This window comes from Callorhinchus milii, unplaced genomic scaffold (assembly GCF_018977255.1).
Source record: "Callorhinchus milii isolate IMCB2004 unplaced genomic scaffold, IMCB_Cmil_1.0 Scaffold2, whole genome shotgun sequence".
In the NCBI taxonomy this organism is placed as follows: Eukaryota; Metazoa; Chordata; class Chondrichthyes; order Chimaeriformes; family Callorhinchidae; genus Callorhinchus; species Callorhinchus milii.
In genome coordinates this window covers 54,733,569-54,759,296 of record NW_024704743.1, presented here as the reverse complement: position 1 = coordinate 54,759,296, position 25,728 = coordinate 54,733,569, and the positions used below count along the sequence as shown (strand labels likewise).

At 38.9% G+C, this 25,728-nt stretch overlaps 1 protein-coding gene and 1 non-coding gene across 2 annotated transcripts; one reads left to right on the top strand and one right to left on the bottom strand.

The window, feature by feature from the left end:
- Window positions 1–25,496, bottom strand: macc1 (MET transcriptional regulator MACC1). The gene is made up of 5 exons (XM_007903410.2): window positions 25,380–25,496; window positions 11,927–12,041; window positions 8,996–11,058; window positions 3,939–4,127; window positions 1–2,748 (listed from the first exon to the last, which is right to left on the bottom strand). Exons 2-5 carry the CDS (start codon window positions 12,027–12,029, stop codon window positions 2,539–2,541), a joined length of 2,565 nt encoding a protein of 854 aa, XP_007901601.2. The 5' UTR covers window positions 12,030–12,041; window positions 25,380–25,496; the 3' UTR covers window positions 1–2,538.
- Window positions 14,728–14,799, top strand: trnav-uac. The gene has a single exon. It is a non-coding gene; the product is annotated as a tRNA-Val (tRNA).
- Window positions 25,497–25,728: the final 232 nt, after the last annotated feature.

Here is a 25,728-nt window from a genome sequence, read left to right as displayed (position 1 = left end):
TTAAAATCAAAATTTATTTTGCGCTACCTACATTGAGTAAGCTTTTCAGCCAGTTCTTTAGCAGATACAAAATATATTCCAATACATTGATAACATGATACACATGAATTTGATAACATACCAGTGAATCCTTTTAACCTTCTTAATTCAGGTAATAGCTAGGAACAGATTTCTGAAAAAGATAAATTGTAAAACTATCAGAAATTAAGTACCTGCTAGTTTTGAACTGTGGCATTTTATCACATTTATTTCCAAAGTAGAAAAGTTCCTGCCTTAGTTCTGTACAGGCTTTGTAAAAAATAATAAAGCAACTTTTTGTTGAACCAATGTTCACTAAAATATTTCAGGACATGTCTGATCTTAAAAGTATCTTAGGTTTCATTTAGAAGAACTTAAAAGAATTAGAACTTTTTAAACAAAACAAGCTACACTATCTGTGGCTGGAAGGGAAAAATGGGCACACTAGAGCAAGACTGGGCTCCACACCACACTGGAGACTTATTACATAATAATGAAAAGGAGTTTTATGGCACAGATTTAACCCTATTATTGAACAAGTTTTTCAGGTGGAAATTGAGTGCTTTCCCAAAGAGAGAAGAGTAAGGAAATAAAGTGATAGTGTAGCACTTCCAAGCCATTCTTACCTAGCTCACAATTACAGAGAAGCGAATCCACAGCAGGTTGCCTGGTAGCCCTCTACACTAGGGAATGATAAGGAAATGGAGCGGGGAAAGGAATATTCCTCAATGCTCCTTTAATGAAAAGGTTTATATGTGCTGCTATTTGAATTCAGTTCCTCTATGCATTCAAGTTGTATACACATACTGTATATCACTGTATTATAGAAAAACATTTGTTGGATGTCAAGGGACCAACCAGTGATGGGGAGATGGGGACTTGGTGCAGGTAAGCAGGGTCTCCTTGGAGTTGAACTGGCTCCAAGGTGACATGTTTCAAACCAAATGTCAGAATCAAGCCTGCCCTCTGTGCTGGTCTTGGTAGTCCAGTTCCTGAGCCAGACAGGTCCGCAGTACTCAAAGGCACTGTTGATGACAGCTCAGCCAAACTGCTCATCAGCAGGATTTGAGAAGACAGACCAGTCAATGGGGCAGGGATTGTTTTTAAATAGAAAGAGGAGTAGACCAATTGGTCGGTCAAGGCTGCTCCACCATTTTATTAAATTATGGCATATCCTTAACTTTAAACCATTGTCCTTGTTCTTAATTCATATCTCTTACATTAAATAGGAACACTACATTTCCAATATGATTTGATTTCATGCAACATGAAATGTAACATTCCACACTGGTCATGTATCAAAGCAGATTAAGTAGAGTAAAAAGAGAGTGGTCTTAGATTATTTACATCTTCTAAATGTATAACTGTTTTTGCATAGAACAACTTCATTTAGAGCTAAAAATCCTCCTTATTGCAACCTTCATTCTCGGGTATACAATTTCTGAGCAATTGTGAACAAGAAAACCCAAATGGAAAACTGTCAATGGAAAGATAACTCTGGGACCTGTCAGACTGGTGAGATCTTGTGGAGGCTATTGCTTGACTGCTTACAATGAGTGACTTTGTATGAGACCCTCTTTCACTGCTGTCTCCCAAGACACTGGCAGACTAATGCCACGTTCATTGCAGGACGTACCAAAGCTAATGGTAATGAACAATACAACAACTTGGATTTATATAGCACCCTCCATGGCAGATGGCATTTTGCAATACAATGCAACTTTAACCTGAATATGTTAAACTATCAGATTAACTGCTAGGATAACCTGGTAAAGGGCAGAAGAATGATTTTTCACTTTAAAATTCATAACTGTAGTCTACTTTTACCAGATTAAAGCATTATCCCCACAATGACATAAACAACCATTTTTCTTTTAGAATTAAAAGTTGTATTAAAACATTTTTGGCTATGCTTGAAGCAAATATTTTACACAAACATTAAGAGCACAGATTGAAGCGACGCCAGGATAAGAAAAACAACTTCAAGGAAGTAATAACTCGACCCCATTATGAAATTCCTTTGTGACCATTACTCTATCGAACTATCCCAGGGCACTGGAAATAATTAAACCTAGTGCCATCATTATATCACTTTAGTTATCATCTGCGAAAGAAAACATTTAACTGGAACAATGATCAACATCTTTAGACATGCAAAAGAGAGCCAAATAGGAAATATGCCAGGAAGGAAAATTGAAGTATTCTTAAATCACCCGCATCTAAAACTTTTTTTGTGTTAAATGTACTCATATGAAGATGAAACACTGATTCACAAATTTATTTTCATGCAGCAAGTTTTGAGGCAAATCCATTTAAAACAAACTCAAATCTTGGAAGTTGCTCTCAAACAGTCTCAACTTGTTGTCAAAAAACAGTGGCATCTTGATGCTTAGTAGTTTACCCTTTACTTTTCCAAAGACAATTGTGCTTTTCCAAAATATTTCTGTCTCCATCAATACTTAATTCTGCTGAATATTGCATTCTCCATTGTGTTTCAATATTGACAAATCTACTCCGGTCTCATTCTTCATGCTTGCAGAATGCAGAAGCTCTTAGTATTTCCATACAATTCACTAAAATAAGAACTCCTGTGAGATGTCTCCAATGCCTTGTGATGGGGTTTTTCATCTTGTCCAGTGCATTTTGCAGTTCTTGCAGGACATCCCGATAACCATCTCCAAACTGCATGCTCCACGCATACAGAAAGTCATATGCTGGTTTCCACATGGTCTGCAAAGAACAAAATAAGGTGTGAATGTACAGAATTCTAAACACAAAGATAGCCACACAATCTCAAATTCGAATTCCAACAATATCTAATGGATTAACAGCGCAAGCAATTGATGTTGCTTAGATTAACTCCATTGAATTGGATAGGTGCTGATTTGATTCAGCTTAAATGGGCATTTGTCCCAAACTCAATCTACAGAGTAGAGTTCACATTGGTCAATATGTGAGGTTCCCTGGAGGAGACATTTTACATGCTGAGCCATTTTTCTAGTGTGCAACATTTTTTACCCTATTGTTTTCCTGATGAGCATCATTTCAACCCAGTTTTTTTTGCCCGGAAAGGAAGAAATATAGGGAAGAGCAGGCTTGAGCAGCAGTTGCTTACTTCACTGTATACCAATCAAAGTGGATTCCAAGCCCTGGGTATATGAACATTTGTTCACAAAAGGGGTACTAGGTATATCTCTGAAACTATCATCACAGTATGTAGGGGCAATAAACAAGAAACAAGGTAGTATCTTGGAGTGCTTAACCATGGCAGAGCTTGACATCGAGCTGGGAGAGAGAAGTGAGCAGAGCCAGCAGAGCAAATGGGGCAGGTAGCGGAGTGGGATGTAAAGAAAGTGAACAAGATCTTGGGAATATATCATTCAAGGGATGGAGAACAAGCAACAAAGTATATGCCTATTATTGTCAACAAATCCAGAACAAGGGGCCATGGAATTAAGATCAGAAAAAGGAAAACAAATACAGTTTAGATTCTATTAGTGTAGTGATATGTATGGACTATGTAGAATACCTAGGGAGGTAGAGATAGATTGTCAGCAAATTCAAGAGGAAATTAGATAACTATTTGGGGAAGAATTCATTCAAGTGGTGTGAAATATAGAGCAGTTTGACTCTTTAAAGCTGCCAGATGCTATTTTGTGCATCCCTAAGTTCCTATATTCCTGTTCATGGATGGAAGGGAGCCAGGATTGATAAATGGAGATGGATAAATAATGTGGGCTTTTTTCTTGATTATCTTTGAGATTCAAGGAGTATCTACACAATACTTTCCTCCACAAGATAGAGTAAGTAGGATGAAATCCATGATCCATTAGAGTTTGTATGACAATGGAGGAATGGGTTTAATGTCCTGATTGGCTTTTCATCATTCTACACTTTATCCTACATTAGCAAATTCTTACCTCCTCACTGATTTCACCATATTTATTTCTGTGAGGCACTTCATAGGCATCGATCTGCTGCTTCGAGAGCATGGACATTTTTTCTGCCAACTCTCTCCAACGAATTCCAAGTTCCACAGCTACTGAAAGCATAACTACATCTTGGATAAGTCGTGTTATTGGTCCTTGACAATCCAGCTTTAACAGACCCTTCAACGCAATAGAGCATCATTTTTTTAAAAACATGGTTGTAAGGTTAACAGAATAAAAGTTAAAGCACAATACAGAAACATTTTCTTCAGGGTTCAATATCAGTATTGGAGAGCACCTCAAACTGAATAGACGTGCAATTCAATTAAGAAAATATGTATTTAACTAGAGATGGGTCAGGACAAACTATTCTGACATTCATTATTTGGAAAGGTTTGTTTTATTACATCATCAATGTATAGTGGTTTCAGATTACACTTATGTGAACATTTTGTATAATGGCCAATATGCTTTTGCAGATACATCTATTCACTTCTTTAGATCAGGACTTTTACACCAATTTAATTTGACAGTTTGAGCAATCAATGTAGTCTTCGAGATGAGGTATACCGGTACATAATGAATGGAACACTTTTAACACCCGATATTACAATTGAAAACTCCCAGGTCAGCCATAACATTATCAGACCTAAAGCATCAATTCATTTTTTGTTGCCCCAACAAGGTTCCATAAGAATTATAATGCGCTTTTCATTTCTCACACAAATCATCTTTAATATCTTGTTTGAGGTTCCTCACAATACAAGACAAATTGTAGTAAACTGATACATGATGCATAACCACAACTGCTAATAACTAAAACAAGATGGCAAAATGTTTCTTCACTTAAGGCCTTATTGCACCAATTTTATCCCATCTAGAGGTAACTGAGTGCCTGTGTCCTAAGAGGTAGATTGTAGACTTCCACCGCCAATTGTCCCTTGTCCTTTTCCCACCAGATGGAAATAACTTTGTGAAGTCTCACCGACCTTTAGAACTTTTAATATCTATCATGGAGCTGGTATTTTATACCCAATTTCCCCAGTGACTAGAGTCAGGGATTTTCGAGTCAGGAGGACAAAACCAGTACCTCGTTTATGTCAACAAATTAAAATACGTACGACTCAAAACAAATTAAAAATATTAGGTGGCCACAAGCATTCAGCTTGATAACACTCCAAAGCCTTAAATTAAGTCCTAATCGTAATACATAAAGGCACTTTATCTCAAAAACCCAGTCTTATACCTTTGTTCACGTACTCTGACACTTATAAAAAGCAACGTTCTTACAGCCAGTGAGTCTCCAAGTAAATAAGGCCCCATTCTTACAAGATGACAATATTCTTACAAATGGAAATTGATTGAGATGGTGCAAAAAAAAAACCCAGGAAAGTAACTCTTACAACTTGCAGGATGGAAACAGCTGAAACAATACCACGCAAACAGGAAAGCAACACATGACTGAGGCTGAGATTGTAGATTGTCTCAAAGGCCTGGAACCAATTAATCTCTCTGGACAGATGAACTGTATTGCAAGATGCTTATAAAGATGAGGCAAAAAGATTTGTGAAGCTCTGACAGACATTTGCTTGATGCTGGGGAAGTTCCAGTAGACTTGAAACAAGAAAATGTGGTTTCTATAGTTAAAGAAAGATGACAGAGCCATACCTGGCAACTAGACACTCATTAGACAGCCTCATAGCGGGTAGTGTCTTAAAGTGCTCCATAAGAGAAAAAAGCCTAAAGGAATTAACTAGGAGAAGCACAATGGAATATTATCTGTATAAAGCTAGCTGAATAAATGATAGCCGACTTGGACTTAAAAGTTGTAAACCATTGGCTTTTTTGGTTAAATGATATGCCAATTTAACAGTCAGAAGTCGTATCAAATAGTGTACCTCAACTTCAAAGACTGACAAAATGCCACGGGAGAAACACCTTCGCAAACTGATGTCATGAGGTATCAGGGATAAGACATAGATATTGATTAGTAACTGGCCACAGGGAAGGAAGCAGAGGGAAACTGGCTAGAATTGCTATGTCAAAATGATGGGGCCTGGGGAGGCATAGGGGGAAATCGAAGAAAGGAGGTATTGTGTGAGATGCTTCAGGGGTCAGGACTGATTCTTCTATATACACGATTCCCAGACTCAGCGCAGGATGTTAATTTTGCAAACACTACCAATCATATGGGAGCTGTGCAATCAGAGAAGACAGCAATGAGTTGAAGAAGATTTCTGTTACATGTCACACACAACTTGGGAATGCTTAATGTTGATCCTGTGAAACAGAAATGTAAATACAATCCTCTTCCAAGTGCAAACACCCTTCATATTAAAGTGTAAAATTCACCTTTCCTCCCAAAATAAAATCACTATATCCTGAATTTACAATTTGTAACACAAGCTAAGAGAAAGCATTTTGCTTTTCCACACGTCTAAATAGTAGAGCCCCTGTAAGATTATATTTGTGATGCTTACGTTTAAGTTTTTTTAAATTAATATACTTTTAGAATATAACCAAACACTTTGAATATTTTTAGTATAGCATTCCTTAGTTACTGGGGCATGTACAAGGTTTTGTGTTTTTAATAACTAGCAGTAGCAAAGGTAAAGTTATATTGAAGGTTATTGAAGATGTTCTCCATAACAAATTCATGTTCCATAACAATCGTATTTTAATTCAATATTGTGTTAACGATTAGGTAGTTGAATAGGTTTTCCTATAAGAAATTCACGTGTGGGTTAAAGATGTTCTCTATAATAATTCTGCAGATTATATTTTATTATTATGACTAAGAAACAGGGAGATATGAGAATCCTCCCAAAAAAAGGCTGTCCGTCTCTCTCTGCAAAGCAGCCTGCTCAAGGTCGCTAGCAGCCTGCGAAGGATGGGGCTATCTCTGTGACAAGGGGAGATGGAGTTAGAAACACATAAAAGATGCAACTTTGAAATAGTTGGGATTATCGTAGGAGGAACAGTTGTGAACTGCTGGTGATCAGCGACTTCCCCAATGAATTCGGGTAATATCGTTTTTGTTGATTCTTACTGCTTTAATGTATCAACAATACGATAATTGTATGTGTTAAAGCATTAGCTTTTGAATTGTATGTAATAAAAGATCTGTAGTTCACACCACCTGTATTAGGTAAAGTCTCTTTCTGGCAAACCTTACACACCTTTATACCGTGGTAGTCGGGGGCCCATAAAGTCACAACCAGCGTAATAATGGGCCACAAAAAACACTTCCGTGCTTCTGCATTCACTTCACTTACATACAGAAAGTAGCTGGCTTGCTTCAAACACCAGACAGCTTTTTCAAGCTAACATCGGCACATTTCTGGGTTATCTTTGATGACTTGAAGTCATCCTTTTTTTCCCACAAACAACATGGAAATAGGCCACTCATCCCGACTAGTCCATGCTGGTGTTTATACTCCACACGAGTCTTCACCCATTCTTACCCCCTCTCATACCCTTATATTGCCCTCTCCCGCATGTAAAGGTCTAGCTTTCTCTTGAATGCAGCTGTACTAACTGAAACAACCACTGCTTCAGGCATCGAGTTCCACAATCTCAATATCCTTTGTGCGAAGCAATTCCTCCTAAGTTCTCTTTTAGATTCCCTAATAACTGTTGTATATTTGTGTTTCCGGGTTACGGATTCCCCAACCAGTGGAAACATACTCACATTAACTTTATTGAACCCTTTTATAATTTTAAACATCTATTAGGTCCCTTAAACATCTCTTCTCTTGCAAAAAAAAAACAGCCTAACCTATCCAGTCTATCCTGATAGCAGTAACTTGCCAGCCCTGGTATCATCCTCGTAAACCTAAGCTATACTCTTTCCATCATTGCTATGTCCTTTTTATAGTATGGAGAACGGAACTGAACACAATACTCCAAATGTGGTCTAACCAAGGTTTTGCATTAATTCAACATCACCTCCTCACTTTTATATTCTATCCCTCTGGATATAAAGCCCAAGACCCCATTGGCCCTTTTAATAGCCTTATCTACCTGTGTAGTTACTTATAGAGATTTGTGGATCTGAATCCCCAGATTGCTTTGTTCTTCTATTCCTCTTAGGTTCCTACCATCTACTATAGATGGCATTTTGGATTTTGTGGTGAGTAAATGTTGGAATCCACACCCCTCACCCATTGTGCTATAAGCAAATCCACATTATAATGAAGTGCATTATAAAAATGATCTACTGTGGTTCTAGTTTTACTTACAGTTTGCTGATAATTAAAGCAAGATTAATAACTAAATAGAGAATGAAACAATGATATGGCTATAATACTCAAGACACCAGCAAAATCTTGGAGATTAAGGCATCATAAATTATTTTTCTCTAGTTTTAGTTCTATTCAAGATTATTTTTCTGTGAAGTCAAATAAATCAATTTACTGACTCGAATGCATATTAAAAATTCAAGCAGGTACAAAGAATGATGGAAATCAGAGAATGATTACAACGATTTAGATGTTGATTTTAAACCACAAAGAGCTTTGTGGTCATGATTTAAGATGTCATCTGAAATCCTTGGCTACTTACTCCCATGAAATCACTTCCAGCATTTAAAACTATTGACATTTAAATTTTATTTCAGAGTTTTGTTCTGTTTTTTTGTCAGCTTTGTGCCAACATTGACTGGTAAGTGCATGATGCTAACAGGCCTCGTCTCACGTGACCCCTGAAGACATCTACAAGACACGATTCATGACTGTGATACAAATTTTGGAAGAAATAATCTGCAGTTGATGAGCAAACAATTTACACCCAGGACATGCTGCAAAACTTTTTCTGGCAAGTGCTCTTATGAATTAAAAAATAGCCAATCATAAGCAAGTTTTACTTTGGCAACAAAAATACAATAAACTTCAGACGTTATTTAGAGTTTTTTATACAAAACTACAGAAAATGGTGTTGGGGAATTAATCAGAGTAATTCAATTTAAATTTTAGAAGGTTCTTATCAATAGGATCTCTCTTTGACTGAGCGAGAAAATAATTCCTCCATCAACACATAAAATTACTTACCGTAATAATCTCATGCTGGAATTTCTTCTTTACCTTGTCACTAGCATGGCAGTCTTCTTTCAACTTCTCTAATACACTTGCAACTCTCTCCAATTCACTGTCAACATTTGTCCTACAAAAATCATCCAGTGATAGACTGGAGTATCCAACGACTTCAGCAAACGCCTTCCAACTGACAACATTCTCTGTCACAATGGTACGGATGGATGAATACATGTAAGTTAGCTTTTTGAAAGGAAGGGTAATTTGTTCAAGCAGCAGCTTGGTTGTAATGGTTACATCTGAAAAGTTTATGACTTGATCCTTGGAAATCACTTTGATATTTTTGCAGTGCACAAGACCGATTTTTCCTCGCAAGAAGCCAACATACCACTCCTTGATCTTTGTTTGACCTACTACTTTGACTTTGTCTAATCCAAGAAGGGCAATAGTGTCGCCCTTGAAATACTCCAATAAATACTCAATCTTAGGCTGCCTCAGCACAGTTTTCAATGATACTCCATAGCTCAGAATATTTACGTTTCTCTCTTGAAACTGAGGGTACTTGATAGTAGATGGTTCGGGTGAAGGACTAGCAGTTAACTGCTCCTTGCGTTTCTGGAAACGTCTTTTCACATTTGACTTTACAGTTGGCAAGGGTGTTAGCACAGTGAAATGGGATACCACACTTTGGTCAGTTCCCGTAATCTGAATCTGGAGTTCAAAAGGATCAACTTCTCCCAATCTGGATGTGGACAAAGGAAATTGCTGGTGAACTGTCCTACCCATTTTCAGCGATGCCTCCTTAATGTACTTGTACTGGTCATCTTTCTGTATCTCATACGTTGCGTCCGTGGGGACAATTGAAATTTCCAATTTTTGCGGCCTCTGTAAATGAAACTCATGCTTCCCCCATAGCTGAAGAACAACTGGCGGCAAGCTCCTGTTCTTTTTAACATCTGTGACTGAAAGTTTCAGTGGAACTTGATTGTGCCCAAAGACTGTGCACACAGCAGTAAAGGTTGGGTGGATGTGCTTGGGCCCGTAAATTCCAATAGTGACCATTTTGTCAATGTAGTCCCACACCGTCAATGCTGGAAGCTGAATGTGCTTAGCTTCAGCTGCTGCTACAATATACATAGAAGGGTTCAAATGTTCAAGCTTTACTTGTATGATATTTTTATACACATAAATGCTGTGCAACTTCTCAAAAGGACCCTCTTTATTATCGCTACAAAAACACACAATTTCGGTCATAATTTGACTCAAAGGGTCATTTTTCACTTGAGCTGTAACCTTCATTTCCAAAGAAATGAATTCTTTTGTGTTGAAGTTGCTCAATTTTAGTTCCAGCAATGGACTAATTGTTGTGCACAAATAATCATTGAGTTCCTGTGGTGGGTCAAGCACAATCTTTGCAGCAACTTCTTGGATTTCACCTGGTGCAACATGACCTTCAGGTACATGAATACTTATGTCAGATTCAGGCAACTGAAGACATCCCCCGTTATGGTCCAGTTTACAGACAATTTGAGTTTCAGTAGCCTGGGTCTGTCCCCAGCCAGGGCTTTGGCTCATGTCCAAATCAAGGCAGGATCTGGTAAGTTGCCTATGGTTCAACCATGCTATTTTGTGAGCTTCTCTGTCATTTTGAAGCGAGTCCAAATTTGGAACCAAAAACTGACTCACGGGGCGGTTATTCTGAGTAACACCTTCTTCTTTGTTTGAAAAATCTAAAATGTCTGAAGCACTTTTCCACCGTCCATGCTTTTTTGCAAAAGGTTTTCCAATGTGAATCAAATGGTCGATGTCCAATTCATCAGTCGAAGAAGCAACCGACTCAGTAGGTTTTGGAGTATTGAACAGTTGTTGTTGGTCTTTTATGAATTCAAACACTGAGTCTGTTTTCTTTCTGTTACTTGCATTGACAATGTCATCTAAAAATGGATTAGATCCAGACAGACCATTCCAAAATGGATTTGTACTCCCAGAACCCACAGGTTTGGGAGGCTGAAATAACATTTCATTCCAGTCTTTTAGCAGATCAGTCTCTTGTCCATTTGAAATTTCTTGATAACTGTTATCTGTATCAGAATTAAATTAAAAACAAGTTTCAGTGGGAAAAGATTCCCCAAATTACGAACAGAAAATATGAAGACAAGAGTATAAATCTGTCTCTTCTCCAAAATAATAGGTTTCATTGATATTTATTTTGATAACATTTTTTGGTCAGCTGGGTGTCTGATACATATACGGAAACCTATCATCATGCTTAAGATTATCCAAACTTGACTGAGAGTTCCACAAAATGCACGCCACCCACATGTGGAAATGTCCCTGTGTCTGGAATGGGATGTGCACTCTCTCGCTCGAGGGATGTACCCTGCTTACCTAAATCTGGAGAGTATTAGGCACAGGCTTGAGGATCCCAAAGAGTGTGTTGGGATTAAACTGCTGGCATTTAACCACCGAAAAACACATTGCTTGCATTTAAACCACTGTCTGACAAGCTTCTCATTGCTTGTCTAGTTAGGACCACTCTATCCATAAGGACTTTGGCTTACATGCTTAACACAAAATGAGTAATGAAGAATCCCTGCTCCCAGTGACTGGTTTCTCTCTCCAAGTCCTCCCAATGAGCCAGACTGTCTGATGTGTTGCCAGCAATGCCCTGGGATACTGTCGATCCTGGCACAGAAATCAGACTACCGAGTCCACCACAGAGGATTGATTCCATTCTGACATTCATTGCCAAGCACTTCAACTTCAAGCCAGCTCAGCTCCAAAGAGACATTACTCACCTTCGTGCCCCCCCCCCCCCCCTCCCCACTATAGGAAGGATACTATTGTGAGGATTAGTAAGACGACAGAAAGTGGGCCTATCAACCATCAAAAACGAAAATATGTGAATTTCAACAAGACACAAACTATTATAATTGTACTTTCCCATACCTTTTAAGAATATGCTGTTTGTAGGCGGGTGCTCATCAAAATCAATCAGCATTCCTTCTGACTTGCTGCGCGTATGGCGAGGGGAATGTGTCCAGACAGCCATTTCAATTCCGTCCTGGAAACAAAAAACAGCACTACTTAAAATATTCCATTCAGGGGGTTTAATCAGAACATAATGGGCACTCAAGAATGATTACTGAGTGTCCATTATTACCACAGGAAGTCATAGTTGACAGAAGCAATTATGAACATTTCAGGTAGGATGCTCCCATCCAGTTAATGCTTACATCTGCACTGAAGAGGTAAAAATTCTAACATCAACGACAAATTTACAATGGGAGGGGGGGTAGGGAACAGGTAATGGAGCAGTGGGCATTGTGTGCGGAAATTGTTTGTGGGCTGGATGGAATCGTCTGGATGCAGCCCATGGGCCACCAGTTGGACCACACTAGCTTAGACCACATGATTCCATGTCCTGACTTTATTCACAATTGAATTGCTTCAGGTAACAATTCTAAATGCATAAAATTCTCCCCAGGTATATATCAGACATTGTACTAAAGAAAACAATATGCAATATTTCCAACACCTGGCCGCTACACGTGTCCATTACCAGTGAACTTCTAGCATTTGACAGAAAGGATGTTTCATTGACTAACAGTTCTAACCCAAAGATAAATCCAACATATTTCTACTTATACAAATCCACAAGAGATTTGGTACAAACATTTCTCCCCAAAGCAAAGAAACTGCACCCATATGCAAACAAGATACAACTGGTTCTATGCACATTTTGTGTGGCATTTCAATATAAAATGTTTAAAGTTAGATCATTAGCACAATTTGTGACATATGAATGCAGGTTCAACTGTGCAAAGTGGATACAACTCTACAGATATACACATTTCTAAAAAAAGTTTAAAAAATCTAAATTACTCTTCCTTGTTAGTTTAACAACATATTTATCGCTGAGTTTCTCAACTCCTGCAGGATATAAATGGATCAAAAAGTCTGTTGGGTTGTTTCACTGAAACAAATTGCCTACAAATATACAATAACTACACTTCACAGTGATTACTGTGCTTTGGGAAGTTTCAACAGATAAAGCACTGTATCAAATGCAAGGATGAGTCTATTATTGTCTGACCACTGCAGAGATAGGATGGCAATGGCAACTGGTAGCGTAGCCTCAAAGGGACATAAATTTATGGATATGATAAAAAAAAGTTCTATGCTACAAGGCACTTCCTCCCTCAGTCAAAGAGGACCCAAACCAACATGACTAGTCCTAAAATGAACACTGAGAATGTTAACATGCTATAAAATAATTCTCATGTGATATAGTAATACAATGAAAGCTGGTTAAGCTGGACATATTGGAGATGCTCGTTTTGTCCGACTTAAGAGGTGTCCGAGGTTCACCAAAATGCCATTCCGCCCAGCGGAGGAGCACTGCCATCGCTGTATAATAACATGCAATAATGTTTTTTCCACTTCAAGCAATGTTAACTAACCAGTTAAAGTTAAAATACTCTCACACAATTCAGTAAAATATATTTACCTTTGTTTGGCTACAAGTTACAGTTCAGTACTTTCCCGCCCAGCACAGGAGCGGCGGCACTTCCTCCCTCCCATTGTCGTTCCCATTGGATGGGAAGGGAAACAATTAACAGCAGCCTGAGGTGGTTGACAGTCTGCAGCCACATGTGAATGGTTCAGCTGTCAATCAATCTCGATTTCCCTCCCTGTTCTTCTCCGTTCCTCCATCTCATTACTGATTGACAGCCCAACTCCAGCCGCTTGTGAATGGCTGGAGTCCGCTGTCAATCAGAATTCAACTCCTCCCATCCACATCCGGGAGCCCCTCGTGGCTGAATGGAGCCACTGGACACACAGAAGGCCAGAGTGAGTGCATTCAGTGGCGACCAGTGCAGCATTTTGTACGCAATAACCAGATTTTCTTCTGAATCAACCGGGATATTTAAAACAGGTAAGAATACAAATTGATCGGAGCCGGGCAATTTGTTCAATTTACCTGCTGTTCGGGGTTAGCCAGCATCCAACAAAAGCATTTCACAGGATATACTGTAATGTGGAATGACTGCGTGTTTTGAAATAAACAAAAGAGATGGAATTCAGAGTAAAATTATACTGTGTCATAAATAAGCATTTTATGAGTATGTAATTAAGGTTTTGATGGCTGCATTTTTATGCCAAAATAAAGGCATCCAGAATTTCTTTAGCAAAATAAGGAACACTTCATAACTCATAAAATGTCATCATTACCTTCACTGTGATCCCCATGACATTTTGGGCCCTTAAGATTGAAGAAGCAAGAATGATTCTTGGACATAATATGTCAAATGTCTTGGACATCAGGCGCTATGAATTATTATTATATCTCTACATTAAAAGTAGGGTTCACAAAGCTGCCCTCTTCTTACTTGTGGAGAAAAAAGATTGCAGAGGACATGATCCAGATCTTTCACATGATGAGGCACAGATAACGTAGAGAGAAGCAGATTATTTGACATGGATCTTAAAGGATTAAAATAATAGCCTCAGGCAGAATTAGGGATCAGAAGAATATTGCTACCCTCCTCTAAAGAACAGGTAACTTATGTAGAGCTCACTCAGTGAAAAACATGTATGTTGTTTCTTCGCTCCATCCTCTAGTCATATGTTCAAGGAGATAAGAATCTACTTGAACATATGACTAGAGGATGCAGGGATGAAGTTTGAGATGAACAAAACTCCACACAATGTCTGTGCTCCTGGGGAATGTTGTCTGGATTTTGTGGAATCCTGTATCTCAGTGGTTAGAGCACTTGCTTTACAAGCGAGAAACCTGGGTTCAATTCCCAGCAGGGTGAAACCTTGGGTAAGTTTCCTTACTCAACAAGCCTGATAATAACAAGTATTATTATTATTATTATTAGGCAGTCATACTGCCCTGACCACTCCCACCACTCAGCAAACACCAGTCTGCTTTGTCCTACACCCAATCCACTGTCACCAACACTGCAAGCGTTCAGCCATTGTGCCACTGTCCTCTGGAGCTCCATCCCAAGCACCTCTTCCTTGCCCCACCCCCCCCCCCTCCAAACTCTAACTAGGAGGAGGAATTTTTCCCAATCGGCTCCTGTTAAACCCTGCAAGCCAAAATTGTAACCAGTAGAATGGGGCAAGCTTACTGAGCAATGCTCTCAGTAACAAGCTGTGCGGTTTTAGCTTGTTTAACTCCTGCAGAACCCAATTCACACTCTAGGTTCCCAGGCCTTGGCTTTTGTCAACCTGTGCCTAATAATTTCCAGAATTAGGTAAACAGGGGTGCATCCCTCCAGGGAGGAGATTGCACATTCTATAACAAATATCTAAAGTAAAAATATTTATATTATCCTCAACAGGCACAAATTCAAATTATACAATCAATAATTAATAAATTAACAGTCAGGTACAAAAGTTCTGAATTGTTGCCTTGGGTACAAGTAGAAAATAATCATAAGTAATAATAATCCTTGCATTTGATATAGCACCTTATCACATCTTTGCGACATCTCAGAGTTTCACAGAACATACTGTACAGTAAATTGACTATATATCTTGTGGGCGAAACGTGGCATCCCACTAACAGTCATGGATTGAGTGACCAAATTATTATTATGTATTTATTTGAAGGGATTATTATTTGAAGCAATCCCTCAACAGACTAACAACCGGGTTCCTACTTAGTGCTAGGTAAACAGGCGTGTGGAGTNAAAAAAAACATTTCACCCTACCCGGGAATCAAACCCAGGTCCTCTCTCGCTTGTGAGGTGAGAGCTCTGGCCAATAGGCCACAGGATTGCACGATCCAAATTTGTGATAATTTCAGCTTGGTTTCAAACCAACTATCTGAAAACTGAAAAAAAATGTGCATCGTTCCACATTAATAATGAATTCTATAATGCTCAGGAGTAAATATTGGCAGACAATGTATTGTTTCTCCCTATTAGTTGACGATTGTTCCAGTGAAGTGTTCCACTGGACAGATTACCTTGAATGAATAGGCATTACAAACATCAATCTGAAAACCAGATCTGAACCGGTTTGTTGAGAAGCTCAGGTTAACACTTGTACTTCATTCAGCCCTCAAGTTTAAAAATTTCCATTAAACCATATTCCATAACTTTAAATAAATGCAAAGCAGAAGTCAAATTAGAAAACTGACATTAGATCTACTTTTGATTAATCTCAAAAATATTTTACAAAGCACATATCATACTAAATAATTCACCAGCCCAGTCAAATCTGTGTGTTTTAATAACCCATGCATGTTGCAACCACACTTCACTGATTCACTGCATTTCCTGTCAACCAACAAACTGGATTTTAACGGGGCCCAGAACTAAAAGAAAGCCTAAGGATCACTGTTAAAATAACCCTTCATTCCCCACCCGCCACAAACATCAAGCAGCACATTGAAAAGCATGTGAAAGTTAACAAAAATCTTTCCGATAATGTAGGTACCTAAATCAATTTAGTGATCTAAACTCTTACCTTGGTGCATTTATGTTTCTTTAGCAACAATTATAAAATTTGCAATTAACCGATTGCTGCTACAACAGATGTTTTGGATTAGAATTGAATGCCAGTTATTACAGAAGTATGGCGTGCTTCAATCAAGAGGAAAAAATCCTGAAAAATCTGAGTCTGATAACTAATAATTTAATCTAAATTCTACAATACGATCCTTAGCTAAGATTACAATACTAACCATTTAGTGCTTTATGGAAGGTTTTACAATTCTAACAAGTACAAAGGAGCCACATTATAAAGCAGCAATTGGAAGTCCAGAAAATCATCACCTGTATTATAATGGAACAACAATTGCTAGTTTCATTACACACACACACACACACCAAGCCGTCTCACTTTCCAAGGACAAGCCAGCTTCGGTATTTAAAAAGAATCTGACTTCCAGGTCATTAGATCATCACCATTCCTTCTCACATGCCATGCATGCACACCAGCACGCACAGCAGGATGTCAGTGATGTGGTAGTGACCAGAAAGTTCATTTTGAGCTCAGGCCTGTGCTAAAATTTTGATGATTAAGATATAGAATCTAGAATGGTCAAAATTCCCCCATATTGTCATTACAGCAGGTTTAAACATCAATTTATTTTGTCAAACAAATTCCCCCGCCTAAGACTTAAGCGCATAGAGACTGTGGTGGAACTTTCTGTTTGTTTGCTTTGTAAAGGTCGACGGGAATGTTTATCTTTAAAACATTCCACCATCCTGTTTAGTTGGTTGGCTGTCTGCCTGTGTTTTAGTCATCTGAATAATGATACAATACTCTTTTAGGAGTTTTCCCATGTACTTTAATTATCTCTCTTGTGACACTCAAAATTGTAACTGAAATATACTACACCAAAGCCAAACATGACAAAGTCATTAAAAATGTGACTGTAATTTGCCACATAAAATGAACCACATAAAGCATTCTGATCTGTGATTGTTGAATGGTTTGCTAAAGTCCAGAAACCAAGACTCATTTTTAGTTATGAGTTTAAAGGTTTCAACACCTTTCAATCCTATTTTTCACTGACTGCATACCACATCCCACTAGAGTGAGCCCAGTCTAGTTCTTGGTGTAAATAAAAATCTGACAGCCAGCATTATCTGTAGCCACACTTATAAATGGCAAATTACATATTGGACTCAATATGATACAAATGGATGCATATATTTCAGGTCTAGGTCGATCCTTCACAGCTATGTGCCGTTTGCCACGTTTAATCTGAAGTGTTTTCTCAGCTCTGGAACAAGTAAAAGCAGCCAGTCATGCATGTGTAGCCAGGACATGCTCACACACGCATTCACGTCACAGCTGCATTGGCAAATAACACATTTAGTTTCTTAATGAACTATTTATAACAACAAAATAGCTTAAAATGCACACAAATGCATTTTTCTCCGAATGAGACACTATATTAAATACTATCATCAGAACAGAATACTATCACCAGTATTCCGACAGGTTTATCGGCAGGACATGGGAGTGTAAATCTGTTACAAATATGTTACACAATACTTGACCAGCTATGATGTAATATCTGCTTGGCTTTTGATGAAGGCCAAGTTAACACCTCAGAGTTTTATTGATGAGCCAGACATGCCACTTAAACATTAATAATATCTTGGACTTCAACCAACCTACCTGCCCCGTCATTTCAGAGCCAGTTTCTGCTTCGATACAAGTATTGGTGGCCACGTTTCCCCACAAAATATACAGTCAATTCACTTTGCAGTATATCTTGTGAAGTGCTTTAAGATGTCTCGAAGACGTGATAAGACACAATATCAAACACAAGGATTATTATTATTACCTTGACTGTTTTTCTGTAATTACGAAATTGAGTCATTAAAACAAGTTTGTATCACAAGGCTCATGCCAGCAGGTTTCAAAGTTTACTGGGGAGGGTTGCTAATCATTTGAAAATTAAAAAAAAGTAGCTTAAAAATCTGGAAGTTTGTGTGAGAGAGGTACAAGACAATTTGGTGCAAAAGAAGTGAAAATAGAGGGCAATACGTAATTCAAAAAAACAATATTGAATGTATAGTAAAAAAACGTGAATTAGTCACCAATGGATGTAGGGAAAATGAATTCTCCAAATGCTGGGGGTGCTGCCCAAACTTGTTGTTGAGTAAAAGACAAAAATGACTGCACAGTTTGTCTTTAATTCTCACATCACAAAATGCACAATGTATTTCTAAAGTAGATCAATTTAATGCAAGCGAGTTTTGTATAGATATGTCCAGTGATCATAGCCTCATTACCTATTTGTCCCATAAAGTCTAATAAATGTTGGGTCATTTTGCAAGTCAGCACATGAATAAAATTAATCAACATTGGTGCCAAGTTTAGTTGGTCCTGTGAAAAAAGGATTGATGTACAGTTTAACCTGGGCCTTGGTAAACTCAATAGATTAGGTAGTGAATCTTATCTAAATATGATGGGGGTCCCCATGGGATAGCCATCATCTACAGCAAATGTTTAGGTTCCTTTCATCCTGGCCTATTGCGACCTCCTTGCCATGTTTGTAATAGGGTGGTTTGTCTTAAATGAGAAGTAACCACCTTCAATGATGGGAGACATTACTGCAAAGCCAGACCATAAGACTGAGCCTTTTGATCCAAGTCAGAATCCATATCTCACACTAAGGATCACCCCAAGACCATTCCGGAACAAGATCATTCAGCTTTTCAGCATTATCATTTAGAATCAACCATGCCAGTCAGCAAGCATGAGCGGTCAATTCTGAACAAACCTGTTTCCAGCACGTAGAATACGTAGCATAAAGTACAAACAGTTTCTCCTACTGCACCTGCAGCCGGCTCTCATCAGGAGCCATAGTTTCAGCCCCTGGCCTCAAGACTCAAACCTCCTGGCTCAATCCATTCAGCTTACTCCTGAGGAACACCACACGTTACAATGTGCAAGGGTGGGAGGAGAAGCCACTGGCAGATACGAAGTGAACATGTTGGAATAAGTAAGAATGAAATGAGGAAAGGTGAGGGAAACAGGTGAGGTTGGAGCTGAGGGGAAAGATGGTGAAGGATAGAATGGTCGACACAGCTGAAGGCGGCAGAGAGGTCAAGAAGGATGAGGTGACAAAGTCTGGTCACAGATAGGAAGAATATAATTTGTCACTTTGACCAGGACAGTTACGGTACAGTGGCCAGCGTGGAAGCCGGATTGGAGGATTTTGTGTAAGAGTGCAGGGAGAGGAAAGAGCAAAGGAACAACTCATTGCAGTACTTTGGAGAGGAAAGGCAGGTTGGAGATGGGTCGGGAGTAAGGGAATGGGGAAGGATTCTTGAGGAGGGGGTAAATTGTAACGGATATTCCAAAGAGCTTAACAATAACCGCTTGGCATTAATAGTAAATTTTCTTCCCAAATCTAAATCTGGACGATTAATTACTCATTTAGTAAGTGGAAATAATAAAATTATTGCGTATCTTGTGATAAAACATTTGAGAATGTTTAGTGAGAGAGACTGTATGCTAAGGCACACAAAGTAGTACTGGAAAAACATTCTAGTCTAATCACGGAAAAGGGCATCTCTGGTGCTTTGCATAGATTTGAAAAGTTGAAAATTGATGGCAATAATAATTACCACAACTACTTTAATCTTTATCCTAAATATCAAACTATAAATAATTTCAACAAACGTAACAAAAGTATTCGGGGTGTTTTGGTTGACATAAAATCTCAATCTTTATAATTACAATGCACAGAATTATTTAGAAAATTCAAGTACATAGTTGTACTGGTATCATCTTGGTAGCCATTCACAGCACTTTAGAAGGCATGATCGGCTTCTGACTTCACCAATAAATTACACAATCAATTTTTAATTGTGGTCACAACTGTGATGCTCAAGCTTCCCAGAATCTACCCTGCAGTCACAGATTGGAAAGCCCTCCCATCAATAACAGCAACAAATTACATTTGTATAGCGCCTTCCACTCTGGGAGGACGTCCCAGTGACTAAACCTGATGATATTAACTTATATTAATTTCTAAAATTTTGTGCAATATCTAACACTTTGCTAACAGTAGAAAATGTTAAACTCTTCATGCAGTTTTTAAGACTTGGCAACTACATTTCACTTGTACGGTCGCAGTCACTTGTACAACACAGTTTGCATTTTAAAGGGAATTATATTTCTCATTCATGAGGCATTAACTTTTGAGTAGCTCTGCTTCACCAGACATTGATATTTGAGGTTTGCATCCATTCAAAGAAGGTTCAAAGCTTTTGTCAGAGAGAAGCTTTGTTCGTCTATTAGCATTATACAAAAAATGTTTGTGTTTGATAAGACTATCATGTACCACTTTGTATTTGTAGTGATCTTTCTGTTCGTATAATTGGATTCTCTATTAAATGACAAAGGTTCACTGCAGATAATGAACATAACATAATAAAACCCAATTTATTAATTGGCCAACAGACTTTTTAAATGATATTATTTAAAAAACTTTAAAAACATAATTACCATTCCCATTTTTTTATTGTAAAGTAGTTATTGTCTTATCGGTTGATAGCTGACTCGTGGTTAGCCACCTCTTGTGGAAATACTGATGGGGTCATATGCTTTAATATACAGTAAGAATTTTGGAAGTCAAAGAATGGTTTTAAATTAATTATTATCCTCAATCCCCATGATTCTTGTTTAACCATTTTATTCACATAAGACTGCATGCATATTCAATCAAAGGTAGGAATTTGTTTCCATCTTCTTAGAAAAAATGGTAATCCGGATAAAATGTATTCCAAACTGCAAGAGCTCATTCAATCTTTCGGTTTACCTGGATATTGCTGCAGTGTTTGCCATGTGGAAGTCAGACTGAATTTTCAGTAGCAATATCTAGATAATGGTAGCAACAAGGCTTCTAATATTAGAAATTCAATAGCCTCTATTACAGTATTTTGACTATCTACAACTATAAGGCTAAATGCAAATTTTAATCCTTTATGAGTAAAATAACCCATACAGGATTAAGTTTGCATTTAGCCTGATAGTTAAATATGAACACATATAGATTTGATTCCCATTCAAATATGCCCATGCCGACAGCTAAGGCAGCATGAACAACAATTACGTAATCAGTGAATAAGCCACCGTACCAGCACATTAAATTTAAAATAAATGGTAACATTCACTTATAACTGGTTACTTTTAGGAGAAACTTAAGAGTAAACATACCATTATAGATTAAACATTGGAGCACATCTCACACAAATGTAGCCAATGGCAATATATTCAGAAGCTTCACCCGGCGTAATCATTATACCCATCACCTTTGTGCGATGTTATGTAAAAGCAATGGAAAATATGACATGTCAAATTGTCCAAACCCTCCACAAAACTATCCTCGCCCGGCTCCGCTGGCTTCCCATCACACAGAGGATACAGTTCAAGATCCTGGTCCTCACCTTCAAAGCCTTCCACGGCCTTGCTCATCCCTACCTCTGTGACCTCCTAAACCCCTACCAATCTGTCTGCTCCCTCCGCTCAGCGGGCTCTGGTCTGCTCCTACCCCTACCCTCCCCACCCTCTACGGGGGTGGGGGGAAGTGAGAACAGCGTTCTGTGGTTCTCAAATAGGGCATCCAACTCTCAGAAGTCAAAAGGTTGGAGCAGTCTGCCCCATTTGAAACAATCTCTGTAAGAGTTTATATTCTAATACAACACTTCTGTTTTGAAACCTGTTTGGTTGTGCCATTCATTGTACAGTATGTTTTCTCACATGCAGTACTGTTTGTGACAAGAATGGGCTAACATAGATTTAATAGGCATGGTTTAAACATGGTACAGAAACCTTGCTTTAATGTCAGAATGTAGAAGTCACTGATGGAACCCACCTTTCAGATTACATCCTGGACAATTTTCCAAATGGCATACAACTATCAGACTAACCCTTTTCCTTTAATTTTATCAACATGCTTGTCTCAACCTTCAAAAGCTTTTCTGAAATGTATTTTTTTTTACATTTAGTCAAAGACTCTGTTTTTTATGGACTATGGACTCCACAAAGACTATGTGGAGTCCTGTAGCTCAGTGGTTAGAGCACTCGCTTTGCAAGCGAGAGACCTGAGTTCAATCCCAGGCAGAGGGCGAAACCTTGGGCAAGTTTCCTTACTCCACACAGAGCCTAATAATAATCCCTCCAAAAACACAAAACAATAATAAATTGGTCATTTTCAATCCACGACTGTCTGTGGGACATTGCTGTGCGCAATTGGCTGCCGCGTTCACCCACAAATATACAGTCAATTCACTTTACAGTCTATTCTGTGAAGCGCTTTGGGACGTCTAGAAGATGTGAAAAGCGCTATATCAAATGCAAGGATTATTATTATTATTATTATTTTCACACAACAGTTTTTGGTGTAAACAGAACTACAAATGCATACCTTGCAACCTCAATGACATCAAAATAATTGACAGTGTTTAATGATAGCTCAGACAAAGCAGTTCCCCTTTCAGTGATGATACTAGATCGTTTCCTTATATGGAATTCTAGGAATAGGGATAGATTATCAACATTAGGGCCAAATCCTGTCATTCTGTCATTTGTTTGAGGTACTAAAAATAACAAACCATGCAACTGGTACGTCTATTGCGACTGAATAAAAAAAGTGGTTGGAATTTAAATATGTAAAGTTTCTTAATTCCTTCTAGCCAACTATTTCGATTAATTGGATCTTTATCCATAGATTTTTTTTCAGTACTAATTTTCAAAAAAGAAAACTACTGCACATGGAAAAAAGAAAATGCTGCCAATACCGCTTTCGGGATTTTCCCCTTCTCTGAAACATATCCAGAACAATAATTTCAAGCTTGATAAGTCTAAGTGAAGAAGCTGAATTGGGTTTGCAGAGCTGAGTCAAATTGTAAGTAATGGATGTTAGTCATTCATTCCAAGTAACAAATAATTCCTTTCAACTTGAAATGATACAGTATAGTAAATAAAATCATCACAACAACAATTATTGTTTTGATCAGATCGCTCTCTGAATCTTGTGGTTATGGATTTCTTATTCCTATTAGAAAAAAATGTTTCACGGAAGGAAAAAGTACGTTATTTTGGCCATTTTTAAAGCTGGCATCTAAATTTTCATATTCATGGTATGTTTGGAAACCAACAGCTGGCACACAGGTGACAGAAATTCCAAGTTAAAGCAACAAGAACAATTTGTTTTGCTTATCTACATTTATTAATCTTCAGGTAGTCAATGCTTCAAACCAATGAAAACAGTCAAATCCTAATCGGGTGGTAAAATTGTTTAACTATCTTAATTACTACCCAACACTACCTCTGATAAATGATCCTATGAAGATCTTGTTTATCACAATCTTTCCCAAGCCTTTGATAAAGTTTGGTGTCATTGACTTCTAAACAAGTTCCTACCTTATGATTTTTATGTTATCTTATGTGAAGTTATGTCCAGGATTGCTATAGAGTAGTTTCCTCTACCCAGTCTGTGATTCAGTTCACTTGCCACATCAATTACTTCTTCCACTCACAAACCAACCTTATAGTGTTGGGATAAAGACCTGATCACACACTGTGTGAGTACAAATATCAGAACCTCTTACTTGTGCCTTTAAACAAAGAGCAGCTGTTATTCTGAATGGTGAATAACACTGCACTTCAGGATTCAAGACATGAAATATGGAAAGCCCGAAAGACACAGCACAGTCCAAGGCAAATAATAATAATAATAATAATAACAGTCCAAGGCAAAATATAGAGAGAGAAAATTCCAGACGTATCAAAACGCAAAGACATTCGGTATAGTCCATGTATTGACAGTATTTTCTTCTGACCAATTCATATGCACTGTAATTTAAGTTACTGCATTTACTTTGATCATTTCCTTGCAATGCTTTCTTCCTTCGTTTTTTTTCACCCCCCCCCCCAACAATAATTTAAATATGATTTTCTTTAGCTGCATCTCCCCTCCTCCCCTCCTGTGTTTTTTTGTTGGAAATAAGGACTCTCTGGACGAGAGGCAAAAAAAAAAAACCAAAACATGTAAAACGACACCACGGGTCGACTCCCATTCCATCGTTTCATTTTCCGACCAGAAACTTATACGACACCGATCGCTTTCGACACCCGAATGATCTTTCGGTTCACCAGGAGGTGCGACTTTAAAACGATAAGCAAAGCACAGAGAAGGGGGGGATTTTTTTTAAAAAAAACACGATTTTGGAAGAAGCAAAGTCTCTTGAGAGAGAGAGAGAGAGAGAGAGAGGGGTCAGAATAGCCCTCAAACTCGTTGGGACTGAGAGAGAGAGAGAGAGAGAGAGAAAGAGCCAACAACCAATTTGAGGAGAAACACTTTTTTTTTAAAAAAAAACAGATTTCCTGCACAAGAAGGGAAGGAAAACATCATCTCTCACACAACACGACCCAGACCTCAAAGGTCGGAACAACGTGTTGCTTCTTCACAGCAATAAACGTCGCGCTGTGATCTCCCTGTTGTTTAGGAAGTGCTTTTGCGCTTTACACACACACACACCCACACACACACGGCGGCGGCGGCGGCGGAAACTCTGTCGTAAGGAGAGGTTTCAGAGTCAATGGGGCAAAAAGTTAGGCTCCGTTCTCCCCTCCGCGACAACGTGAAAACCTTTCAAATCAAACAGCCCTCGACCGGGGGAGTGTTCATGAGCCAAACGCACGACACACGGCAGAGACCCCCCGTTCACGAAACGAACCCTCCGTCACCGACATGTCACCGTCGTCCGCGACACAACGTGTGGAGGAGGTCCCTCTCTCCCTCTCTCTCTCTCCCCCCTCTCTCCCCCCACACTCCCACACTCCCCCCCACCGCGAGAGAAAAAAAAATCAAATCACAACCCCCCACTCAAAACCCTTCGCTACACACCTCGGGCAGAGGACAGGGGAACGGAGCCGCTTTGCCAGTGAGTGAGTGAGTGAGTGAGTGCGAGTCGGAGCGGCGTTTCCTGCGGTGAGAGGAGTTGTAAACTTGGGCTCCCGGGACCGTGTGTGTGTGTGTGTGAGACACACGGCAGGTAATGAGGGGGGCGCGGGTCCGCCCCTCCGGCACTCCCTCCCCCCCCCCCCACTCCCCCTTCCCGCTGCACTCTGGGACTTGTAGCCCCTGGTCCGCGGGCTCGGCCGCCTCACGCCACAGGTCAGCGAACTACAAGTCCCAGAAGCCTCTCCGCCAGCGCCCCGCCCGCCGCCCGCCCGCCGCCGCACACCTGAAACCC